Source organism: Hyla sarda, chromosome 3, assembly GCF_029499605.1.
Source record: "Hyla sarda isolate aHylSar1 chromosome 3, aHylSar1.hap1, whole genome shotgun sequence".
NCBI lineage: Eukaryota > Metazoa > Chordata > Amphibia > Anura > Hylidae > Hyla > Hyla sarda.
In genome coordinates, this window is record NC_079191.1 from 47899329 (window position 1) to 47923377 (window position 24049).

At 44.8% G+C, this 24049-nt stretch overlaps 1 protein-coding gene across 7 annotated transcripts in view; it reads left to right on the plus strand.

The window, feature by feature from the left end:
* Nucleotides 1-24049, plus strand: part of ASAP2 (ArfGAP with SH3 domain, ankyrin repeat and PH domain 2) — a 241633-nt gene that overhangs the window by 211881 nt on the left and 5703 nt on the right. For 6 of the 7 annotated variants that reach the window (XM_056564140.1, XM_056564142.1, XM_056564143.1 and 3 more), the window contains 6 exons: nucleotides 2407-2520; nucleotides 3506-3755; nucleotides 11774-11941; nucleotides 13126-13288; nucleotides 15842-15906; nucleotides 18549-18652. In XM_056564140.1, coding sequence (XP_056420115.1) covers nucleotides 2407-2520; nucleotides 3506-3755; nucleotides 11774-11941; nucleotides 13126-13288; nucleotides 15842-15906; nucleotides 18549-18652 — 864 coding nt within the window. The remainder of the gene's footprint in view (nucleotides 1-2406; nucleotides 2521-3505; nucleotides 3756-11773; nucleotides 11942-13125; nucleotides 13289-15841; nucleotides 15907-18548; nucleotides 18653-24049) is intronic. The other variant, XM_056564144.1, reaches the window with a different exon arrangement.

Sequence of the window (24049 nt, forward strand, 5' to 3'; positions counted from 1 at the left end):
TTTTTAATCCATTTCATAAATCACTTTTACTTGGGTTGTTTTGTGCACCCTGGATCTGATTTTGTTTGGTCTGGTACTTAGAAAGAGGTATCTCTGCGAGGTGGTAATATTGTGTCCTCCTAAAAGTTACTCCCTATCCACAGCGGTCAGAACCCCTGAAATCTCAAGAGGGACCACAGTCTCCCATTAAAATAGAGCAGTGGGTTGTGTATGTATTTGCCGATTTATTCTCTGTGGATGCTGCCGGAGATAGCGGGGTACATTGTTCTGCTGTCCACAGAGAATGAATGGACCTGTCACTCCATTTAAACAGGAGACTCTGTTCACCTTTCTGAGGAAGGGGGCCTACCTGTGGATAGCGAAAACTTTGCAAGATGTTAAAGGGGTATTCCGGCTTTATACGTCTTATTCCCTATCCATAGGCCATCACACCCCCTCCCATAGACATGAATGTCACTAGGGGGCATGGCCGGGACGTCATGTCCCTGTCTCTGAGGCAGCACCCGGCACAGAATGCCAGGGGCTGCACCGAGATCACGGGGGTCCCCAGGGGCAGGACCCCTGCCATCATACATCTTATCCCCTCTCTTTGGATAGGGGATAAGATGTATAAAGCCAGAATACCCCCTTTAAAACTATAACTCCAACTAGAAAAGGCAGCCAAAACAGAAGCTAACAAAAATATGCAAAAAATAGAATGTTATTAGATAACACAGACACCGAAACTCATAGAAAATATAGGGGCTAGGGCAAATAAACACATTTTCAAACCGGTATCATCCAAAACAAACTGTTGTGAATTTCATATAAGCAAGAAAAGAAAAAAAATACTGCAAAGGATAAGTCAGAGATAATAACACATCACTGGGTAAGGGTACGAAACATAGATATTTCTGCAGAAAAAGAAGAAAAATGTCTAAAAGCAGAAAAAATTCCTGCCTGAAACCCACAACATACTTTTCACTCATAGTTCCCTTGGAGAAACGCCTTTAACCTTTAAAGGGTTAAAAAAAAAAATCTTTTTGCATATGTTTGACATCCACATAGAGACATCAAAGAATAGTTGCCCTGCTTGCGATCCCCAAGCCGAATAAGAGAGACAATAAGAATAGCCCCCTCTCTAATGGACCTAGCCCATCCATTACATGGACAACCACATAATATAAAATTTCCTTGCAATAGCCATAAAAGGTAAAAACCTCTCAATATGATCTTCTGATATGTTAAAGAGTACCTATCATGATCTAAACTCTCCCTTATTCCCAACCCCCATCTGTCCCTCACTCTCACTGACGCTATCCCTGTGTGCATAGAGGCTATGAACACAGCAGCTGGCAGCGCTGAATCTTCTCCTCTGTTTACAACTGCATGTGCAGAGAGAAGAAAGGTCGGAGCTCAGATAGTAAAATGAATGAGGGCATGCTGTAAGGCAGAGTCAGGAGTATTTCCTGCTGTGCTATGAGCACAGTGCTGGCTCCTACCTGTCTGGGAGCAGTGCCGAGCTTGTCTGTGTCCTGGCTGCAGTTTAAGAATTAGGACTCCGGCATGAAATCTATAAAAAGGGCTTGCGGCCAGGACTGGTAGGGAGACCTCTAGTGGTCATTTTTTTCAAAGTGGAAAACTGAATAGAAAGAAGAATATTTTCTAATAACATGCAATTGGAAAATACATTAATCTATAATATATCAAAAGGTTTTTTTGATGAAAGGTACCCTTTATAGATAAGAGCGAGAGGAACCATTTTACAGACTGAAAGGATCATCATTGTGTACACACCTTTGGCACTGCTTTGTTATTGACTTGGATGGTCTTATGCGCAGAAAAGTGTGTCTTCCGCTGTTACAAAACTACAACTCTCAGCATGCCCGGACAGCCTTTGGCTGTCCGGGCATGCTGGGAGTTGTAGTTTTGCAACAACCGGAGGCACACTGTTTGGGAAAACACTGGCGTAGAATTTAATCAGTGATAGAAATCTCTAGGTTGTACCAAAGGGGTCTCTAAGGTACCTTGTTGGTCTGAGATCATTATGGAGGACACACGTTAGTAGGGTAAAAGTCCTTTATTGAAGACATTGGGGCAGAGTTATCAATGATGGTGGAGTATGTGCATGGCAGTCTCCATACAAGTCTTTAATAAAGGGGCACTCCGCTTGTCAGCATTTGGAACAACGTCTCCTATAGACTTACGTTGAGGGGGCGGGGCGTGAGGTCATGAGGGGGCGGGACTATGACATCACAAGCTGCCGGGTCCAGCGTTCGGAACAGTTTTGTTCCAAACGCTGAGCAGCAGAGTACCCCTTTAAGGAGTCATCTTTACACATATGCCAGCCATTAGTTCAGTGAATGGTTGCCAAACATGTTTGTTCTGCTTCAATGGCCTCTATAACTTCTGGTTCTGGTCTCCCAGTTGATTCAGGCTTTATCTGGACGCTTCAATTCTCATGTCCATGTGGAATATGAATGGAGGCTGCATCATGCGGACCTGGATGAAAGCGACGATGATGTGGATGATAAAATTCAGGTTTGTTTCGGCACACCTTCAACTCTTATTCAGTATCAATACAGAATTAAATAGACTGGTCCTGTTTTCACGCCAGGTTGTGCCATTGTAAAGATGGCATTTTTATTTTTATTTTATTTTTTGCCAGTACGCTTTTGCTTAGTAGTATTAGTGTTGGTGCACACTAGGCCTTTCTTAGTGCATTTAGCTCAGATATAGGTTACTTAGGGGTGATAGCATGGTCCCTGGGGTCTTGGCATGGGGCTGAATTTAGGAAATACAATTTATAACAAGTAATCTGCAACCTGTGGCTTAAGCTGCATTCACACGGCCATCTAGACCTGTTCCGTTCTTCTCCCGTCAAAAATAAAAACGGACTTTTAAAAAAAAAAGGGACAATAACGGATGCAAACGGATGTTATCAGTTAAACAAAAAAAAAATTTTTTTTTTTGTTCTGAACATGCTCAGAAGTAAAAATGGATCAAAAAATGGATGCAAACGGATGACATTAAAGGCTCATGCTTTTTCCATAGACTTCAATGTTAAATTTACTGGGTCCGTTTTTTTCTTCCGTATTTTTTTGACGGAAGAAAAAATACTGCATGTGCCGTTTTTTCTGCCGTCCAAAAAAACAGAAATGAGTGTAGACGGGTACAAACGGATGTAAACAGATTGTAAAAAAAATCCCATTGACATGAATGAGATTTTTTAAAAACAGTTTTTAATCCGTTTCCAGCCTGCAAGAACTCAACCGAAATGGGGATAAAAAAAAAAAAAAAAACGGGGACAGACGGCCGTGTGAACGCACCCTTACTATCTGTTGCATGCCGGTTCATATAGCATTAAATATAGCATATTCCATGTCCTGTGTGCATTTAGGAGGTGCATGGATTCTTCTGATCACTTTTGCATTTATTTTTTATTTTTGTTGCGTTTTATTCTGTCTTTCTTGCACCCCCCTTTTGTCTCTTAACTTTTTCTTTGTTATAACCTGTGATCTTGCAGCAGCCAAGTCCCAACCGCCGGGAGGATAGACCGCTCAGTTTTTACCCACCTGGACCAAATTCAATGCAGCCCAGTGTCGCCTCACTTGCCAGAGATGCAGCAAACATTGCCAAGGACAAACAGAGAAGCTTCCTGCCAAATATCATCCAGAATGAAACGTACGGTGCGGTCCTCAATAACAACAGCTCCCCTGGCAGCACCGCTGGTACGGCTCCCGCTCCTCCTTTACCCCCAAGGAACGTTGCAAAAGGTAACAAAACAATGGAATTATTCTGTGTCCCCAATTATCGGAAATTGTGTACACAACACCATCTTTATGTGACAGGTTACATCATAGTATCTACAAGTATTTAACTCTTCTCTGGCCTGGATTTTATGGGACGTGCTCACCAAAGGAAATCAACCTTGTAATACATATAGCACATAATAATGTGGCCACAGTTTTCAAAACAAAACAAAAAAATATTATTCACATCAATTATACAGTGACCCCCCCGACCTACGATGGCCCCGACATACGATCATTTCAACATACGATGGCCTCTCAGCATCAACATACGATGCTTTTGTATGTCGGGGCCATCGCATAAACGGCTATCCGGCAGCGCAGACTGCTTCAGCTGCCACCGGATAGCCGTTTACCCCGTGTGGTCCGCTGACGATCACTTACCTGTCCTCGGGATCCCTGCATCGTCGGCGCTCTCCATCGTCGTCATCACGTCGCTGCACGCGCCGTCCCGTCATCCAATAGGAGCGGCGTGTGTAACGACATGATGGCGGCGACGGAGAGTGAGGACGCCGGGGAAGCAGAAGCCTTGCCGGAGCGTCTGGGACACCCCAGGGACGCGGCGACAGCGATGGACGGTGACATCCAGGGCAGAGGTGACGGTCCGGAGCGGCGGGGACAGGTGAGTACAACCTTTAATACCAGTGGTCTTCAACCTGCGGACCTCCAGATGTTGCAAAACTACAACTCCCAGCATGCCCGGACAGCCAATGGCTGTCCGGGCATGCAGAGTGTTGTAGTTTTGCAACATCTGGAGGTCCGCAGGTTGTAGACCACTGTCCTATACTTTGTATTGCATGGATCCCTCAACATACGATGGTTTCAACAAACGATGGTCCATTTGGAACGGATTACCATCGTATGTTGAGGGACCACTGTACATAGATTTTTATGCGTGTGACGGTATAATCATGATTTAGCTCTGAAGTGGTAACCTTTAGTCAGTTCCATTGATCAGTTATGTCAACAGAGTCATTTCTTTATTTTATGGTCTATAACACTGAACTGTGACATGTACCAGAGTTTATATATCAGAAAATAAGCAGTAAATGATTTCAGGCTTCCTTGGTGGTCTAGAGAGGAGGAAGGGTTAATACTCCCACCTTGGGTATCAGTCCTGTGTCCAGTCTCTCTGATAGGAAGCTGAGATGGGTGATAGGTTGTTTATGAAGTACAGTCCTCTCTATCCTTGCCTATGATCAATAAAGGAGGTATCCCAAGGTTTAAGGTTGTCCTCTATCCACAGGATAGGTGATAAGTAGCTCATTGAAGTGCTGGGCGCTGCCTCAGAGACGGGGACATGATGTCCTGACCACGCCCCCTAGTGATGTCACACCACGCCCCCTAGTGACATTCATGTATATGGGAGGGGGCGTGGCGGCCTTTGGATAGGGGATAAGATGTATAAAGCCGGAATACCTCTTTAACATCTAGCAAAGTTTTCGCTATCCACAGGTAGGCCCCCTTCCTCCCCCATTTCAGAAAGGTGAACAGAGTCTCCTGTTTAAATGGAGTGACAGGTCCATTCATTCTCTGTGGAAGCAGAACAATGTACCCCGCTATCTCCGGCAGCATCCACAGAGAATAAATCGGCAAATACATCCATGACCCACAGCTCTATTTTCAAGGGGTACTCCGCCCCTAAACATCTTATCCCCTATTGAAAGGATAGGGAATATGATGTCAGATCGTGTGGGTCCCGCCGCTGGGGACCCCCGGTATCTCGGCTGCAGGACCCACCTGTCGCTGGAGGCTCTCATCCTGACGCCTCCCGACCACGGTGATGTGAGATCGTGACGTCACAACTCAGCCCCCGTGTGACGTCACGCCCCGCCCCCTCAATGCAAGTCTATGGGAGGGGACGTGATGGCTGTCACGCCCCCTCCCATAGACTTGCATTGAGGGGCGGGGCGTAACGTCACACGGGGGGGCGGAGTCGTGACGTCACGATCTCACGTCACCGCGGTCGGGAGCCGAAGCCTCCAGCGTTTCCGGAAGCCGCAACAGGTGGGTCCTGCAGCCGAGATTCCGGGGGTCCCCAGCGGCGGGACCCCCGCGATCTGACATCTTATCCCCTATACTTTTGGATAGGAGATAAGATGTCTAGGGGCGGAGTACCCCTTTAATGGGAGACTGTGGATAGGGAGTAACTTTTAGGAGGACACACTATTACCACCTCGCAGTACCAGCCTAAACAAAATCAGATCCAGGGTGCACAAAACAACCCAAGTAAAAGTGATTTATGTAATGGATTTAAAATAAAATGAACCATTCCAATGGGACGGCTTATAAGATTAAAGGATAAGTATCCTACAAAAAAAACTTAGGATCCCAAAAACAGTTGTTGATTGTCCGCTAAAGTGAATGGAGCTGCCATGCGAATGCTCAGCCACCATTCTATTTACTGTCTATGGAACTTCTGAACAGAGCAGAGCTCAGCACTTGTCAATTTTTGGAACATCCTTATACAGTGGTCCCTCAACATATGATATTAATTGGTTCCAGGAGAACCATCATATGTTGAAACCATCATATGTCGAGTACATATGTCTATGTAAAAATAGTAATTGTTTCTGGGGCCTCGGAACCATTGTATGTTGAATACATATCTCTATGGGAAACTGCTAATTGGTTCTGGGATGACCATTGTATGTGGAGTGTATGGGGAGTGTTTAACAAACCAGGGTGCCTCCAGCTGTTGCACAACTACAACTCCCAGCATGCATGTACAGCCATTGACTGTCTGGGCATGCTGGGAGTTATAGTTTTGCAACAGCTGGAGGCACGCTGATAGGGAAACATTGATGTATGGGGTGTATAGTGTGTATATGTATTGTATGTGATGTGTGACATCGCATACAGTACTGTACAGTTCTTTAAATACCTTCAGGGGAGACAGAATGTCCTCCATTACGATCCTGCCGACTACAGCTCTATAGGAAAGGAAGGGGAGCAGCTCATTGGATGCCTGCAGCAAGATGCTGCAGGCTATTGGCTATGGCTGCACTGGGGGGCGGGGCTTACACGGAGCTCACAGTGGAAGCCTGGACAGCATGTGAGTAACAGGAGGCAGAACGAGGCACACGGGGCACATTATACAACTATCTGTCATTTGCTGAAGTTGTCAGCGCTGTCAGATAGCTGTTTGTACAATGGCCCCAACACACAGCAGCATCATATGTCGAGGCTGCCTTCAACATACGATGGGCTCTGAGAGGCCATCATATGTTGAAATGATTATATGTCGGGGCCATCATAAGTCAGGGGATCACTGTACAGTGAATGGAGCAGCCAACAGGCTCACTGCCACTTCAGTGACTTGAGGGACATCTGACCTCTGTTCTAGTCATCAATGGGGGTCTCAGGGGTCAGACCCCAACTGATCAGCTAGTGGTTGCCTGTCCTGTGGATAGGTGATAATGTTTAATCTTGGGATGTCCTTTATGGAAACAGACATGGAGTCTGGTGAACCTCTATCTTCTGATCTATAATATGCTAAAAAAACAAACACTTTTTATAGCCCGAAAATTTTTGTAATTTTAATCACCATTAATTACTTAACCAGGAAATTTCTAACTCAGTCCAGCAGGGGGCACTAAATATTATGAACTATAAAAACATAGTTGTGCCTGTATCAGTATTGTTTTTTTTTTTTGTTTTTTTTTTAGGACTTAAAAGTTCTTCACTAGTCTGTTCTTATTTTTCACATCATCTCTAACATCTAGGAAGGGGACAAAACATAACTTTTGTTATCATAATTTAAAATGATATCCCAATAAATTGTAGAAATGCATCCCAAAGAGCCACAATGTACAAAATACATTAGTCACTTTGTTACCAGGTTTTTCAGTATGGGTTCAAAAGACTCCTTCATTTCTTTGGATAGAGGTAGAGTTGAGCGAACTTACAGTAAATTGGCTCGTAGCGAACCTTGCAATTCGGCTGTTGATTACTTTAGTCTGCGTAAATTAGTTCAGCTTTCCAAGGGCTCCAGTTGCCTGGAACCAGAGCCCTTGGAATGCTGAACTAATTTATGCAGACTAAAGTAATCAACAGCCGAGCTGCGAGATTCGCTACGAGCCAATTTACTGTAAGTTCGCTCAACTCTAGATAGCGACATAGCATAAAAGGGTTGTTATTTTCTCAGTAGACAGTAGCACACAATCTGTCCCTATATGTTCAATGCATGTCCCCCTAGCTTTAGGTACTAATAAGGGTGACCCCATACCTCCAGAACCTAGGCCCTTACCTGATAAGCCTTAGTTACTTTTGATACTCATTAGATCCCATTAGACTTTCTCCAACGTGTTTCACCTAGCTCTGATTCTTCAGGGAGACTACGTTTTGCCTGCACTATAGGGAGAGCAGACTGAGGGCCCTTACCTTATAAGCCTGCACCTAGGCCCTTACCTGATAAGCCTTAGTTACTTTTGATACTCATTAGATCCCATTAGACTGTCTCCAACGTGTTTCACCTAGCTCTGGTTCTTCAGGGAGACTACGTTTTGTCTGCACTATAGGGAGAGCAGACTGAGGGGCCGGCCCTTACCTGTTAAGCCTAAACCTAGGCCCTTACCTGATAAGCCTTAGTTACTTTTGATACTCATTAGATCCCATTAGACTTTCTCCAACGTGTTTCACCTAGCTCTGATTCTTCAGGGAGACTACGTTTTGCCTGCACTATAGGGAGAGCAGACTGAGGGCCCTTACCTTATAAGCCTGCACCTAGGCCCTTACCTGATAAGCCTTAGTTACTTTTGATACTCATTAGATCCCATTAGACTGTCTCTAACGTGTTTCACCTAGCTCTGGTTCTTCAGGGAGACTACGTTTTGTCTGCACTATAGGGAGAGCAGACTGAGGGGCCGGCCCTTACCTGTTAAGCCTAAATCTAGGCCCTTACCTGATAAGCCTTAGTTACTTTTGATACTCATTAGATCCCATTAGACTTTCTCCAACGTGTTTCACCTAGCTCTGATTCTTCAGGGAGACTAAGTTTTGTCTGCACTATAGGGAGAGCAGACTGAGGGCCCTTACCTTACAAGCCTGAACCTAGACCCTTACCTGATAAGCCTTAGTTACTTTTGATACTCATTAGATCCCATTAGACTATCTCCGACGTGTTTCACCTAGCTCTGGTTCTTCAAGGAGACTATGTTTTGTCTGCACTATAGTGAGAGCAGACTGAGGGGCCGGCCCTTACCTGTTAAGCCTGCACCTAGGCCCTTACCTGATAAGTCTTAATTATTTTGATACTCATTAGATCCCCTTAGACTGTCTCCAACGTGTTTCACCTAGCTCCGGATCCAGCTTTTCTGCCATTAGTGTTGTCTGGCCAGATAGTGACCACAGCACAGCTCAATGGTTACCGTAACCCTATAATTCCCATAAGACTAATACTAGGAATTGAGTTCCTCCTGAGCACCTATGTCTAGGGCACTGTTTCCCAACCAGTTTGCCTCCAGCTGTTGCAAAACTACAACTCCCAGCATGCCCGGACAGCCTTCGGCTGTCCGGGCATGCTGGGAGTTGTAGTTTTGCAACACGTGAAGGCTGGGAAACATTAGTCTTGTGTATAGAGGTATCTGTCTGATGTGCTGCAGTATTATGATGCATATAGTCGCTCCTTCCCCACAGTATGAGGATTAGGTAACCCACTGTACTCGATGTAACATCACAATGTCCCGTGAAAGGAGCAATGAGGCGCAAACCTTTCTCTTTGTTCAATGCGCCATTATTTTAGAGCACAGAAATACGAGAGTAAAGAAAACTGGACAGTCAGTGACCTGGAACTTGAGGGGAAAATACAGGACGCAGTTATGTAAGAAGACCAAGCCAGCTCCGTCCCCCTCCGCAGACAGAATCCAATCATCAGAACTTGCTTGTTCACATTTTTTAGAATAAGTTGTAACATGTTGAGATTGTTGTGTTTTTTTTTCTTCTTCTACATTTTGATTCTATATCCTGTGTGTGTCACTTAGACTGGCAATGTGCATAAGACGTCCCACAGCTATCCGTTTTGACTCCCCATAAACTTGTATAAATGCATTCAGGGCCTTTAAAGGGGAACTCCAGTGGAAAACATATTTTTTAATCAACTGGTGCCAGAAAGTTAAACAAATTTGTAAATGACTTCTATTAAAAAATCTTTACCCTTCCAGTACTTTTCAGCCGCTGTATACTACAGAGAAAATTATTTTCTTTTTGAATTTCTTTTTTGTCTTGTTCACAGTGCTCTCTGCTGACACCTGATGCCCATATCAGGAGCTGTCCAGAGCAGGAGAAAATCCCCATTGCAAACCTATGCTGCTCTGGACAGTTCCTGACACGGACAGGGGTGTCAGCAGAGAGTGAACAGAGCACTGTGGACAAGACAAAAAAGAAATTCAAAAAGAAAAGAATTCCCCTTTGTAGCATACAGCTGCTAAAAAGTACTGAAAGGGTAAAGATTTAGAAGTCATTTACAAATCTGTTTAACTTTCTGGCACCAGTTGATTAAAAAAAAAAAAAAAAAAAAAGTTTACCACCGGAGTACCCCTTAAAGCCAAACCTTGTTCATGTTGTGTCCAATGCACAGCCAAGTGCCGACCTAGTACTTGAGAATACAGATGACTATCACTCAATTGTGAAGAAACTGTTACTCAGTGAGGAAGCCTTAGGCTGTCAGGGCATGCTGGGGGTTGTTGTTTTGCCACAGCTGAAGGCACCCTGGTTGGGTAACACTGCCGTAGGTGGTGGTGCACAAGGAAGTAAGAACATGAAGAAAAGCAGAAGGTCCGAAAAGAACTCCAGGATATAAAACTTATCCCCTATCCTATATATGGGATAAGTTTCAGATCGTAGAGGGGGGTCCAAACCACTGGGGGGTCCAAGCCAACACGCCCCCTCAATACATCTTTATGGGAGAGCTGGAGCGCTGCATTCGTCAGTCTCCATCTCTGCCATAGAAATGTATTGAGGGGGCGTGTCGGCTGCCCAATCATGCATTGGTCGAAATGTGCTATTTCGGCAATGAGCCGAGGGCCCCGTATGGGAGATCGCCGGGGGGGGGGGGGGGGATGGGAATCTCCTATACAGGGCCCTCGGCTCATTGCCGAAACAGCACATTTCGACCAATGCATGATTGGGCGGCCGACACGCCCCCTCAATACATTTTTATGGCAGAGATGGAGACTGACGAATGCAGCGCTCCAGCTCTCCCATAGAGATGTATTGAGGGGGCGTGTTGGCTGCCGCGTCATGTGGTGGTTGGACACGCCCCCTGGCCGCTGCCGTCTGAAACGTATCTCCTATGCTTAGGATTGGGGATACGTTTTATTATCCCAGAGTTTAACTCCTTTAACGTTGTTTATTAAACATTCATATGTACAGAATGGTATACTGGACATGTTTCGGCACCACATTGCCTTCCTCAGCTGTGGTGCCGAAACACGTCCTGTATACCACTCTGTTCATATTGCGATTCAATAAATTACATTACATTACATGCATTTGGTAAGTGCTGGAACCTTCTGCTTTTCTTTATGTCTTTACTTCCTCGTGCACCACCACCTACAGCAGTGTTTTCCAACTAGGGTGCCTCCGGCTGTTGCAAAACTACAACTCCCAGCATGCCCGGACAGCCGAAGGCACCCTGGTTTGGAAAGACTGACCTTTGAAGTGCTGACAACCCCTCTTTATTGCTATGAGTCAATTATTACCGTTTATTGCTTCTGGTGTACAGTGAGCGGCTACCATGGGGATCAGCAGTCCCTTAATCGGGCGACCCCCCTGCAGCTGACAAATAGTATAAGCAACATCAGCTCTGAGTTAGTCTAAAAATCTATTACTCTTCATTATACAGAGATAGCAGAAGCCTGTACAGGAAAAAAAGAGTATACACGCGATGTTGGTTAAGACACATGAACTGTTGGATGCTTGCTGTGTTTGTGTGTGATATCTGGAAATATTTCCTCCATCCTGTTGATTTTTGTCCCCTCTAGTACAGTCGACCATTTTTGGCGGTAGTATACACAACACCCCTTCAAATACCCCAGCGTGGAAAACTCATGCACTGGGACACGAGAGTGGCAGCAGACAGAGGTCGTCATCTGACCCGCCAGCTATTCATCCCCCCGTGCCACCAATGCGTGTCACCTCTACCGCCACAAGTACGTGACCTCCTGTCAACCACTCACGAGCACCGTGCCAAATGCATTGCTTGCTATATGATTGTGTGTGAGATCCACGTTGTTAGCATTTCACCCACTGCATCGTCCTGTTCTGTTTCCCTGCATCTAACTGTGTGAGCTTCACCCCTTCCATATTCGCGACTGAGAGCTTCGCTCCTTCCATGTTAGCGACTGTGCTGTGACCGCTGGCTATGCAGCAGTGTATGGATCTCGCAGCTTGCATTGCATTACGTGCAACTGCAAGGATCTGGCTAGTCTGAATTTGCTCTAGTATCTGGCTTCTTCATGGAGAGGTGCACATTGCCACGTGTTGCATGCCCACTCAACTTCTCAAAACAGGAACATTTGGCTCCATTAGCCTCAGTTAGTGAGTTCCCAGTCCCTAGGACAGTGTTTCCCAACCAGGGTGCCTCCAGCTGTTGCAAAACTACAACTCCCAGCACGCCTGGACAGCCTTCAACTGTCCAGGCATGCTGGGAATTGTAGTTTTGCAACAGCTGGAGGCACAATGGTTGGGAAACACTGCCCTAGGACATGGGGCATTAAAGGAATCCTTCGTGAAGCTTTCCATTTGTGTCCAAGTCAATTTGACAAAATCTATTGTGACATTTAAAGGGGTTATCCAGGAAAAAGCTTATTTTTATATATCAACTGGCTCCAGAAAGTTAAACAGATTTGTAAATTACTTCTATTAAAAATTTTTAATCCTTTCAGTACTTATGAGCTTCTGAAGTTAAGGTTGTTCTTTTCTGTGTCTCGGGAACCACCCAGTTTAGAAGCAAATCCCCATAGCAAACCTCTTCTAAACTGAGCGGTTCCCGAGACACGTGTCATCAGAGAGCACTTAGACAGAAAAGAACAACCTTAACTTCAGAAGCTCATAAGTACTGAAAGGATTAAGATTTTTTAATAGAAGTAATTTACAAATCTGTTTAACTTTCTGGAGCCAGTTGATATATATAAAAAAAAGTTTTTTCCTGGATAACCTCTTTAACCTTTATAGCATTCTGTCCTCGTTTTTGTACACATGAACAGAGCTCGGTCATAGAGTCATGTGTATCGTCCTATTAACATCCACCTTGTCCGCACCTCCAGGGCGCTGTGTTCACTGTATGGAGTTATATGTATTACACAATCTATAAATTTGCTTGTTCTCATTACAGACCCCCCTCCACCCCCTGTGGCAAAAACCCCCAGTGTTATAGAAGCCTTGAGCCAGCACTCCAAACCGATCCAGCCACCGCCAATACCTCAGAACAAACCTGCACCCCCTCCAGTCCCGCCACAGCCTCCCAATAGGTTGCAGCAAAAAAAGTTGGTTCCGGGGTAAGTATTAGGTTTATGCAATGTATAAGGCGATCAGTACTTGCCATAAAGTTTAGGCGTTGAGACCCCCACTGATCAGAAGAAAGAGCAGGGATACACACGCGGTAACGCGCTTCACTCTGCGGTTTGTAGCGATCTCTGTCCAGCCTCTCTAGATGGCCCCATAGACTTATACTGTTATTCAGAGAAGATGAACATAGATGTTTGGAAGATGAGGAGTGAAGCGCGCCCCTCCTCATTCGTTCTCCTGATCGTTGGGGGTCTCTGTGGGGCATGTCAAGTTTTTATTGAACGACGGGTACACTGTAAGATGAATGTTAGTTAGAGGATTTGTTTGCCTAATAGCTGTATCCCCTGTCTCCTCCATATACATGCACACTTGGCTCAGTTGAGCTTGCATGTTTATTTCAATAGAATGCAGGGAGTATGCATGACCCTTCTTTCCTCCCAACATCTGTCTGTGGGATGGATGTGAGGTCTCAGTAAACAGGATCATGCACTTAATCCCACTGAAACATCCTACTTTGCTCTTTTTTTGGTAAACAGCATTTTGCACCTAGGATCTTATAAGCAGTCCATTTGGTCACTGGGTGACATTAGGGCATGTAGAGTGTGCTTAAAGGGGTACTCCCGTGGAAAACGTTTTTTTTTTTTTTTTTTTTTTTTTTTAAATCGACTGGTGCCAGAAAGTTAAACCGATTTGTAAATCACTTCTATTAAAAAATCTTAATCCTTCCAGTACTTTTTAGGGGCTATATACTGAAGAGAAATCCAAAAAAGAAATGCATTTCCTCTGATGTCATGACCACAGTGCTCTCTGTTGACCTCTGCTGTCCATTTTAGGAACTGTCCAGAGCAGGAAAAAATCGCCATAGCAAACATATGCTGCTCTGGACAGTTCCTAAAATGGACAGCAGAGATCAGCAGAGAGCACTGTGGTCATGACATCAGTGGAAATGCATTTCTTTTTTGGATTTCTCTTTAGTATACAGCCCCTAAAAAGTACTGGAAGTAATAGAATAGAAGTAATTTACAAATCTGTTTAACTTTCTGGCACCAGTTGATATAAAAAAAAAAAAAAAAAAGTTTTCCACAGGAGTACCCCTTTAAGGCTATGGACACCTGTGCACTGTAATTTTTTTCCATGCTCGTTGCTCCTAATTGCAAAATGAAGCAATTTCTTATGGAATCTAATCAAAAAATGTTCTACAATTTTTTTTACTCAACAAGAAAAACTGAGTTCACAAAACCACTTGTAATAACAAATTAAATCTTTATTGAGAAAACTCTGAATACAGAAATAATTCCTGAACTGCTGCAGAGGAACTATATATGCAAAGTAAAACCTGAGAAAATACCATAATAATATGGATAAATCATATACGTAATAAGGTACATAATAGAAAAAGTATAAAAAAAATAAATCCTCCCTAATCCGTGCTTGTGAATATTCACTAGTTACCTAGTCAAAGGCAGGAAAATCCACGCATTGTAACTAGTATATATTATATAATGTGACCCCACCTAGACTGCCTTGGTAACTAATATTAGACAAGCAAATGTTATAAATTCTAAAATGGAGGGAATCTAAAGTGCATAATAAACCAAAGTGCCTACGTGCTTACCCATAGTGTCAATGTGCCTCTGTGCCCCAATGCCGTTTCGTGCTTCCACTTTCTCAAGGGGCCGCTGTCTATGATTTTTTTTTTTTTTTTTTGCTGTAGAGTCTTTACAACTCCTTCACACAGCTGTTGTCCTGCTGCTTTTGACATATAAGAGCATGAAGGGGGAGAATGTTTTAGAGGAGAGCGTGGAGAAGGAAGGAAAGCATCCAAATCTTAAAGGGGTACTCCGCCCCTAGACATCTTATCCCCTATCCAAAGGATAGGGGATAAGATGTCAGATCGCCGGTGTCCTGCTGCTGGTGACCCCCGGATTCTCCACTGCAGCACCGCGCTATCATTACTGCACAGAGCACACTTGATCTGTGCGTAATGACCGGCGATACAGGGGCCTGATCATCGGGACGCCACGGCTCCGCCCCTCGTGACGTCACCACCCGCCCCCTTAATGCAAGTCTATGGGAGGGGGCGTGATGGCCGTCACGCCCCCTCCCATAGACTTGTATTGAGGGGGCGGACCATGACGTCATGAGGGGGCGGAGCCACGGCGTAACGATGCTTCGGCCCCTGTATCGCTGGTCATTATGCACAGAGCGAGTGTGCTCTGTGCAGTAACGATAGCGGGGTGCCGCAGCGGAGATCCCGGGGGTCACCAGCAGCTAGGGGCGGAGTACCCCTTTAAGGAAGGGCAGATCACACAGGCTGTACTGTATCAGTGTAGACCAGGAGGAGAGCACAAAGGAATTGGGTGAATTTCGCTGGCCAGGTAACAGAAATGACACCAGTCATGGCAGATAGGGAGATTATATGCTTCTCGCCATAAGTATCTGTCAGTACAAGGGAGATGAATGCTATCCAGATCACTGTGTTCTTTTAGATCCAATTTTACAGCTTTAATTTAAAATATATGTCTGTGATACATTTTCTTCAGGGCCGAGAAACCGGCTCCACCCGCTAAGATCCCGTCTGCAGCCGCAACATCCTTGTCGATTCCTGGTGAGTTTCCTGCACTCGTGCCTGTAAATGTGATGTAACTCTCCTAAAACGCAGATGTTGCTGTAAAACCTTATTATGTGTAATGAATTCTCTTTCGCCTGCATACATTTTAATCTGTGCCAATGGATTTAACACGTTCTTTATTATTACTAAGTACACTCATACATGTACACAATGCAAAATCTGTAACCACTATCAATTTATGTAATTTATAGTAATGGACTCATCATGTAAGGAAGAGGGGCCATTTGGGCCCCCTTAGGCTCTGAGGCATGGGTGTGACCACAGATCCTGTACTCCCTATAGCAGTGTAACCCAACCAGGGTGCCTCCAGCTTTTGCAAAACTACAACCCCTAGCATGCCCGGACAGCCTTTGGCTGTCCGGGCATGCTGGGAGTTGTAGTTTTGCTACAGCTCCAATGGCTCTGCTCTGTTCCGCTCCAGTGGTGGAGCCCAGCCTTAGCTTAGCAGATCTGCTCCTGCACTTCTTAGAATACACATATGACTAATGGAAGAAATATCATACATAAAATGTAACTTTGATTAGATATGTATTAATATAGTTCAGAATCAGATCCATGGTGATGCAAAAATCAAATTGCAACAATTGATAAATAGATATAGCAAAAACAAACATGGGGTGTTACCAATATTCATATTCTAACCAGATGTATACAGGCAGTACAGTAGCCAAACTCAAGTAGCTGATGCTGTCCCCAATATTTGTGATAACACCCCCCCTCCCCCCAACACCAAATTCCTGTGACACTGCACAATCCCGACGCGTTTCCCCCACTAGCGATATATGGGGTTCTTCAGAGGATTAGACAGGAGTGTATATAGACTTAAAGGGGTTATCCAGCATAAGGTGATTTTAGTACGTACCTGGCAGACAGTCATGGACATGCTTAGGAAGGATCTGCGCTTGTCTTGGGGCTAAATGGCTATGCTGTGAGATTACCATAACACTGTGGCTAGCTTTTTATGAACTTGTATTTCCTGTTTGAGTTTTCTTCTTTTGCCTACAAGTCCCATAATTCAATTTTCCTCCCTCCCACACATCAGCCACCCCACCCATTGAAACATAAATGAGCTACATCCATTCAAAAGACCTGTGGTTTTCAATCAGGGTGCCTACAGCTGTTGCATTAGTTGCAGATTGATCTCTCTCCCACCAAGCGATCGCTCCACCCATTGAAGCAGACAGGCTCCCTGTCATCAGCTGACTAGTGATGTCAGGTCTCGGCCGCATTGTAACCTGGGAAAAATCTGAGACAACAGTCATTTTGTATGCTCTTAAAAATAAATATTGGGGTGAAAATCACAGAAGAATTGTGAGAAAACCGTCACACACAGGTACAGACACTATATAATGAACTACACTAACTTTACAGCCCCTGTAGCATAGTCAAATAAAAAAAAATCCTGGAATACCACTTTAATGCATCAAGTCTTGCAGACATAGCAAACATACTGATAGAACAAATGCCATGTAAAACATGTCCAGGTAGGTCCACAATTTAACCGCTCATTCAGGTCCCCAAGGATAATATGGTTGGATATGACTGTCAATGAGGTTCTAGATGTGAACTCATAGCCTACCTCAGTGGTCCCTGCAGGAATTCTTAGAATACCCTGCTACTGATGACCCCGCACACAACATGGTTACTCAATGCCCTTGCACTTTTGATGAACATAGTGACTTTATGTAGCGCACCTGTATAATCTAGAATCTGTATATTGTATCATATCTTTGTACAATTTTCACTCAGGGTTTTTATATTGGATAAATAGATTGGATAGAACAGTATTCCATGATATTCTGGCCTTTAAAGGGAATCTATTATTAGTCTGACCCACATTAACCTGTTGCTACAGGGTTATAGTGGTCTTTTGGTTATGGCAATAAGAACTTTTCAGCAGCCCACTATGGAATCGATGCTAAAGGTCAATGCTGACATTAAGTGTGGCCCCATTCCGCAACTGAAATTCCAGTATGTGAACAGAGCAACAGAATCCCATTGAAATAAATGGGAGGCTGCTGTAAGCAACATTCCATTTTGTGAATGAGCCCTAAGACAAACAACACATAAGCAATATATCAGTTAACTATTTGCTAATCTGACGTAGAGCTATCGGTGATCGGCAGTCAAGGGCCACGTTACAATAGGTCAGTAGTTTGGAAAGGGACTGAAGGCCCTATGATATGGGTAGATTACCTGGCAAATGAGCATTCCTAGGATCACTGTGTAATAGGATCAGCCAACAAACAATTTGATTCAATCTTTTGTGCGGCCATTTAAATTATGGCTGTGGGACGCACATGACCCTGTCAAAAAGGGGACGTGCAGCCAATAGTGATGAATTTGAATGGCCGCACAAACCATCCCGCAATGGTTCATGAGATCCGGCTACAAGATTGATTGACCCTTGTAAAGGCTCGACAAATGAGATCATAAAGATTGGCGCTTGTCTCCTGTCCACCATCGCCTGTCTACAAGGGCCCTAAATCAAGATAATAGAAACTCCATGGCAATAGAATAAGACATGGAGAAACAACATACAGATGAGTTTATATTAGGACAAATACTTTTGCATAGATGAATCCTATAAATATTAACCGTTTGTGTCTTGTCTACAGCTGCAGGAGATGCATTACCTGATGCGCCTTCTCATCCTGGACCTAAGCCTGGTACCACAGTGCCTGTACAGCCGCCTGCTCCAATGCCACGCAAATCACAACTGGCAAGTAACATTAGTGATAGATAGAAGAGTTCATTCTAGTATTGGTATATTTTATTGATAATAGTGCAAATGGACTCTGGAATCCATCCAAAGGATAGGGGATAAGATACCGGTATGTGATCGCAGGGGTCCCGCTGCTGGGGACCCCCGCGATTTCGGTGCAGCCCCCCGGCATTCTCTGCCTGGTGCTGCCTCAGAGATGGGGATGTGACGCCACGGCCATATCCCTCTAGTGACGTCATGCCGCGCCTCTCTATTCATGTCTATGGGAGGGAGCGTGGCGTGATGTCACTGAGGGGAGTGGCCGTGGCGTCACGTCCCCATCTCGGAGGCAGCGCCTGGCACAGAGTTCCAGGGGTCTGCACCGAGATTGTGGGGGTCCCCAGTGGTGGGCCACCTGCAATCATACATCTTATCCCCTATCCTTTTGATAAAACAGGAATACTCCTTTAAAACATTACTTAGGATATTGGCCAAGCCAGACACCTCTGTGTAGTGTAGACTGCTCTTTTGGCACTTGCCCCTTATCAGTACAGAACAGGGTGCTGGGTGGCAGATAAGATCAGCTCTGGTGGGATTACTGGTATCCATGATGAGCTTCGGTGGGACATATAAAGTCTTTTAGGCATTTTCTTTTATCAGGGATCTATCAAATTCAATGTTACCCCATATACATATATATAAAAAATATATATCTTTATTACAAATCATGAACCCCAAGATCCAACCCCCACGCCCCCCCCCCCCCCCCTCCTTCAGGGTGGCATTACTATCCTATACTCTCTACACGAGCAAGAAAACCTCTTCTAGTTTTTCCATAGTGACCACTTTTCCTTAATTCCTCTTTTTCTATCCTTATATAGGATTTCCTCATGTTTTTAACCTTGTTAACCAGCCCTATCCATTCTTTTTCCACGGGTACACTCGGGGCCAACCACTTTCTAAGTAAGACAATCTTTGCTAAACCGATTATTTTGAGAATCACATTTCCATAACCCTTTACGTTTATTCCTATCCCTAGAATTGCGCATCTCGCTTCAAATGGGAGAGTAACGTTAAAATCCTCGGCAATTTTCCTATACACTATCTCCCAGAATTCTTTGACTCTCCAATAGTCCAACATTAAGTGCAGTAAATCGGCTTCTTCCTTCTTATATTTTGGACACAGGGACTCTTTTCTTAACCCCATTTTCTTAAGGAGCTTTGGAGTATAATAAATCCTGTGAATCACTTTCAGATAGGAAATACAATGGTTCATATTTACTGATTTTATATTTAACCTTCTTAAAAATACCATCCCATTCCTCCTCTATTCTTACCCCTACATCCTCCTCCCACTTCTTTTTGCATTTAAATTCTTGGGTATCCCCGATATGATTTACCACCTTTCTGTTCTCTATCCCTAACAAATTCTTAACCTTTTCTCCCGTTACACCTCTCACAAATTCCACTATTTCCTGTGTTTCCAATTTCCACCTTTGATTCTCCTTATCCCTCCCCCTTGCTTCTTTAACTTGCACCAAATTTCTTCTCTTCCTCTAACCCAAACTCCTTACAATCTGTCACAGGGGTAAAACAATCCTCCACTTCTCAGCCTTCTTCCTGCGGTATTAACATTCAGAGATATAACAGAAAATACAAGCTATAGTTCACACACAGAAATAGAAAACGCATAAAATCAGTGTTCGGAATCTTGTATTCGCCACCCACCTGTTTGAGCTGCACGCCACGATGCCAGCTCACAAACATCCGGGTGGCGACCACGGGGCCGGAGTATCGTGACGTCACGACTCCCCCCCCCTGTGTGATGTCACCCCCCGCTATGCAAGTCTACGGGGGGGGGGGGGGGGGTGACGTCACGATACTCCGGCCCCTGCTGTTTGTGAGCTGGCACTGTGGCGTGCAGCTCAAACAGGTGGGTGGTGAATTCAAGATTGTGGAGGTCCCCAGCGGCGGGACCCCCGCGGTGAGACATCTTATCCCCTATCCTTTGGATAGAGTATAAGAAGTCTCAGGGCCAGAGTACCCCTTTAATGCCAGGCTGATCCACCTCCTTCCTTAACCCTCTCCACTTTTCACTTATCTCCGTCCAACCACCTCTTCCCCCCCCCCCCACCTGAAATGTATTACACAATAACATTACAACCTTATAACCCCTGTGATTCCAACCATTTCACAATTTTTGTTTCCGAATAAAAAAAAAAAAGTTTTCCCTTGATCCACTAATCTCATACACGCTGGGAATAGTAGTGAAAAGGGGATGTCTAAGCTATGTAGGTGCTTCTTCACTTCTCTAAAGGTTAGTCTTTTCTTCTGTGTAGAATGGGAAAAGTCTGGATACATATATATACATATTTTAATGGTCTCATTGATCGAACTCTCTGCACCCATTGATCTTAAAGGACACGTATAATAATGTGAAGAGATTATTACAGGGAGTCCCTGGAGTAGATCTTTGTTGGACAGAAGTTGTTCAAACCAGACACCCCCTTTAAGTCAGATAACAAGCTTGGCCCTAAACTATCTTCTTAAGATAAGCCTGTGTTGTACTGTAGCTTAAAGGGGTTATCCAGGAAAAAACTTTTTTTTTATAGATCAACTGGCTCCAGAAAGTTAAACAGATTTGTAAATTACTTCTATTAAAAAAATCTTAATCCTTTCAGTACTTATAAGCTTCTGAAGTTAAGGTTGTTCTTTTCTGTCTAAGTACTGGAAGGATTAAGATTTTTTTAATAAAGTAATTTACAAATCTGTTTAACTTTCTGCAGCCAGTTGATATATAAAAAAAAAAAAGTTTTTTCCTGGATAACCCCTTTAACCCCTTCCCGACCTATGACATACCTGTACGTCATGGGTGGCAAGGTGTTCCCGACCCATGACATACAGGTACGTCATGGACATTACTGCCGCTACTCGCGGCATCCCGCAGCGCCCGGAAAGATGGTGGCTATCACTGATAGCCAGCCATCTTACCGTGCGACCACGGGGGGTTTCATCCCCCACCCCCCCCAGCGATCGCTGCTATCAGCTGGTCAAATCTGACTAGCTGATAGCAGCGTTTCGCTATCAGAATACTTAGCAGCGCGGTGTGTGAGTCCCGATCACGGGGATCGGGACACACACCTCTCTGCTAAGTGTCCCTGACCCGTCCCCCGGCGTCACTTACCCGTCCGAGCGGTGTCCCGAGCGGTCCCGGCGTCCTCCGTGCGGTCCTGGCTGCGCTGCGTCCCGGAGGTGAGTTTCCGGCAGCAGGGCGGCATCTTCATTGGCAGCAGTGAGATCGCCGTAAAGCGATCTCACTGCTGCCTCTGAGAGTTTCAAAACTGCAACTCCCAGCATGCCCAGACAGCCTTTGGCTTTCTGGGCATGCTGGGAGTTGTAGTTTTGCAACATCTGGAGGTCCACAGTTTGGAGACCACTGTATAATGGTCTCCAATCTGTGCTCTTCCAGATGTTGCAAAACTACAAATCTCAGCATGCTCAGTCTGTCCAGGCATGCTGGGAGTTGTAGTTCTCTAACATCTGGAAGAGCACAGATTGGAGACCATTATACAGTGGTCTCCAAACTGTGGACCTCCAGATGTTGCAAAACTACAACTCCCAGCATGCCCAGACTGCCCAAGCATGCTGGAAGTTGTAGTTTGGCAACATCTGATCCTTCAGATATTGCCGAACTACAACTTCCAGCATGCCTTGGCAGTCTGGGCATGCTGGGAGTTGTAGTTTTGCAACAACTGGAGGCACACTAGTTGGGAAACATTGTCCGTTTCCTACCTCAGTGCCTCCAGCTGTTGCAATTGTTGCAAAACTATAACTCCCAGCATGCACTGACAGACCATGCATGCTGGGAGTTGTAGTTTTGCAACAGCTGGAGGCACACTGGTTTGGAAACACTAAGTTTGGTTGCAAAACACTTGAAAGTTTATTACTTAACTTAGTGTTTCCAAACCAGTGTTCCTCCAGCTGTTGCAAAACTACAACTCCCAGCATGCACGGACAGCCAAAGGGCATGCTCGGAGTTTGCAACAGCTGGATGTTTGCCCCCTCCCCCCAATGTGAATGTACAGGGTACACTCACATGGGCGGAGGTTTACAGTGAGTGCTGCAAGTTTGAGATGGCGCAAATTTTGCGCTGCAGCTCAAACTTCCAGCGGCAAACTTGCTGTGAACCTCTGCCCATGTGACTGTACCCTAAAAACACTACACTACACTGACACTAACCTAAAATAAAAAGTAAAAAACACTACATATACACAGCCCCCCTCCCCCAAAAAAATGAAAAACGTCTGGTACGCTACTGTTTCCAAAACGGAGCCTCCAGCTGTTGCAAAATAATAACTCCCAGTATTGCCGGACAGCCATTGACTGTCCAGGCATGCTGGGAGTTTTGCAACAGCTGGAGGCACCCTGTTTGGGAATCATTGGCATAGAATACCCCTATGTCCACCCCTATGCAAATCCCTAATTCAGGCCTCAAATGCGCATGGCGCTCTCTCACTTTGGAGCCCTGTCGTATTTCAGGGCAACAGTTTTGGTGCACATATGGGGTATCGCCGTACTCGGGAGAAATTGCCTTACAAATTTTGGGGGGCTTTTTCTTCTTTAACCCCTTATGAAAAGGTGAAGTTGGGGTCTACACCAGCATGTTAGTGTAAAAAAATAAATTTTTTACACTGACATGCTGGTGTTGCCCTATACTTTTCATTTTCACAAGAGGTAAAAGGGAAAAAAGACCCTCTAAATTTGTAACGCAATTTCTCCTGAGTACGGAGATACCCCATATGTGGGCGCAAAGTGCTCTGGGGGCGCACAACAAGGCCCAGAAGGGAGAGTGCACCATGTACATTTGAGGCGATTTGCACAGGGGTGGCTGATTGTTACAGCAGTTCTGACAAACGCAAAACAATAAATATCCACATGTGACCCCATTTTGGAAACTACACCCCTCACGGAATGTAATAAGGGGTGCAGTGAGCATTTACACCACACTGGTGTATGACAGATTTTTGGAACAGTGGTCTGTGAAAATGAAAAAAAAAATTTTTGATTTGCACAGTCCACTGTTTCAAATATCTGTCAAACGCCAGTGGGGTGTAAATGCTCACTGCACCCCTTATTAAATTCCATGAGGGGTATAGTTTCCAAAATGGGGTCACATGTGGGGGGGGTCCACTGTTCTGGCACCATAGGGGCTTCCTAAATGGGACATGCCCCCCAAAAACCCTTTCAGAAAAACTCACTCTCCAAAATCCCATTGTCGCTCCTTCCCTTCTGAGCCCTCTACTGCGCCCGCCGAACACTTGACATACGCATATGAGGTATTTCCTTACTCAAGAGAAATTGGGTTACCAATTTTAGGGTGATTTCTCTCCTTTTACCCCTTGTAAAAATTCAAAA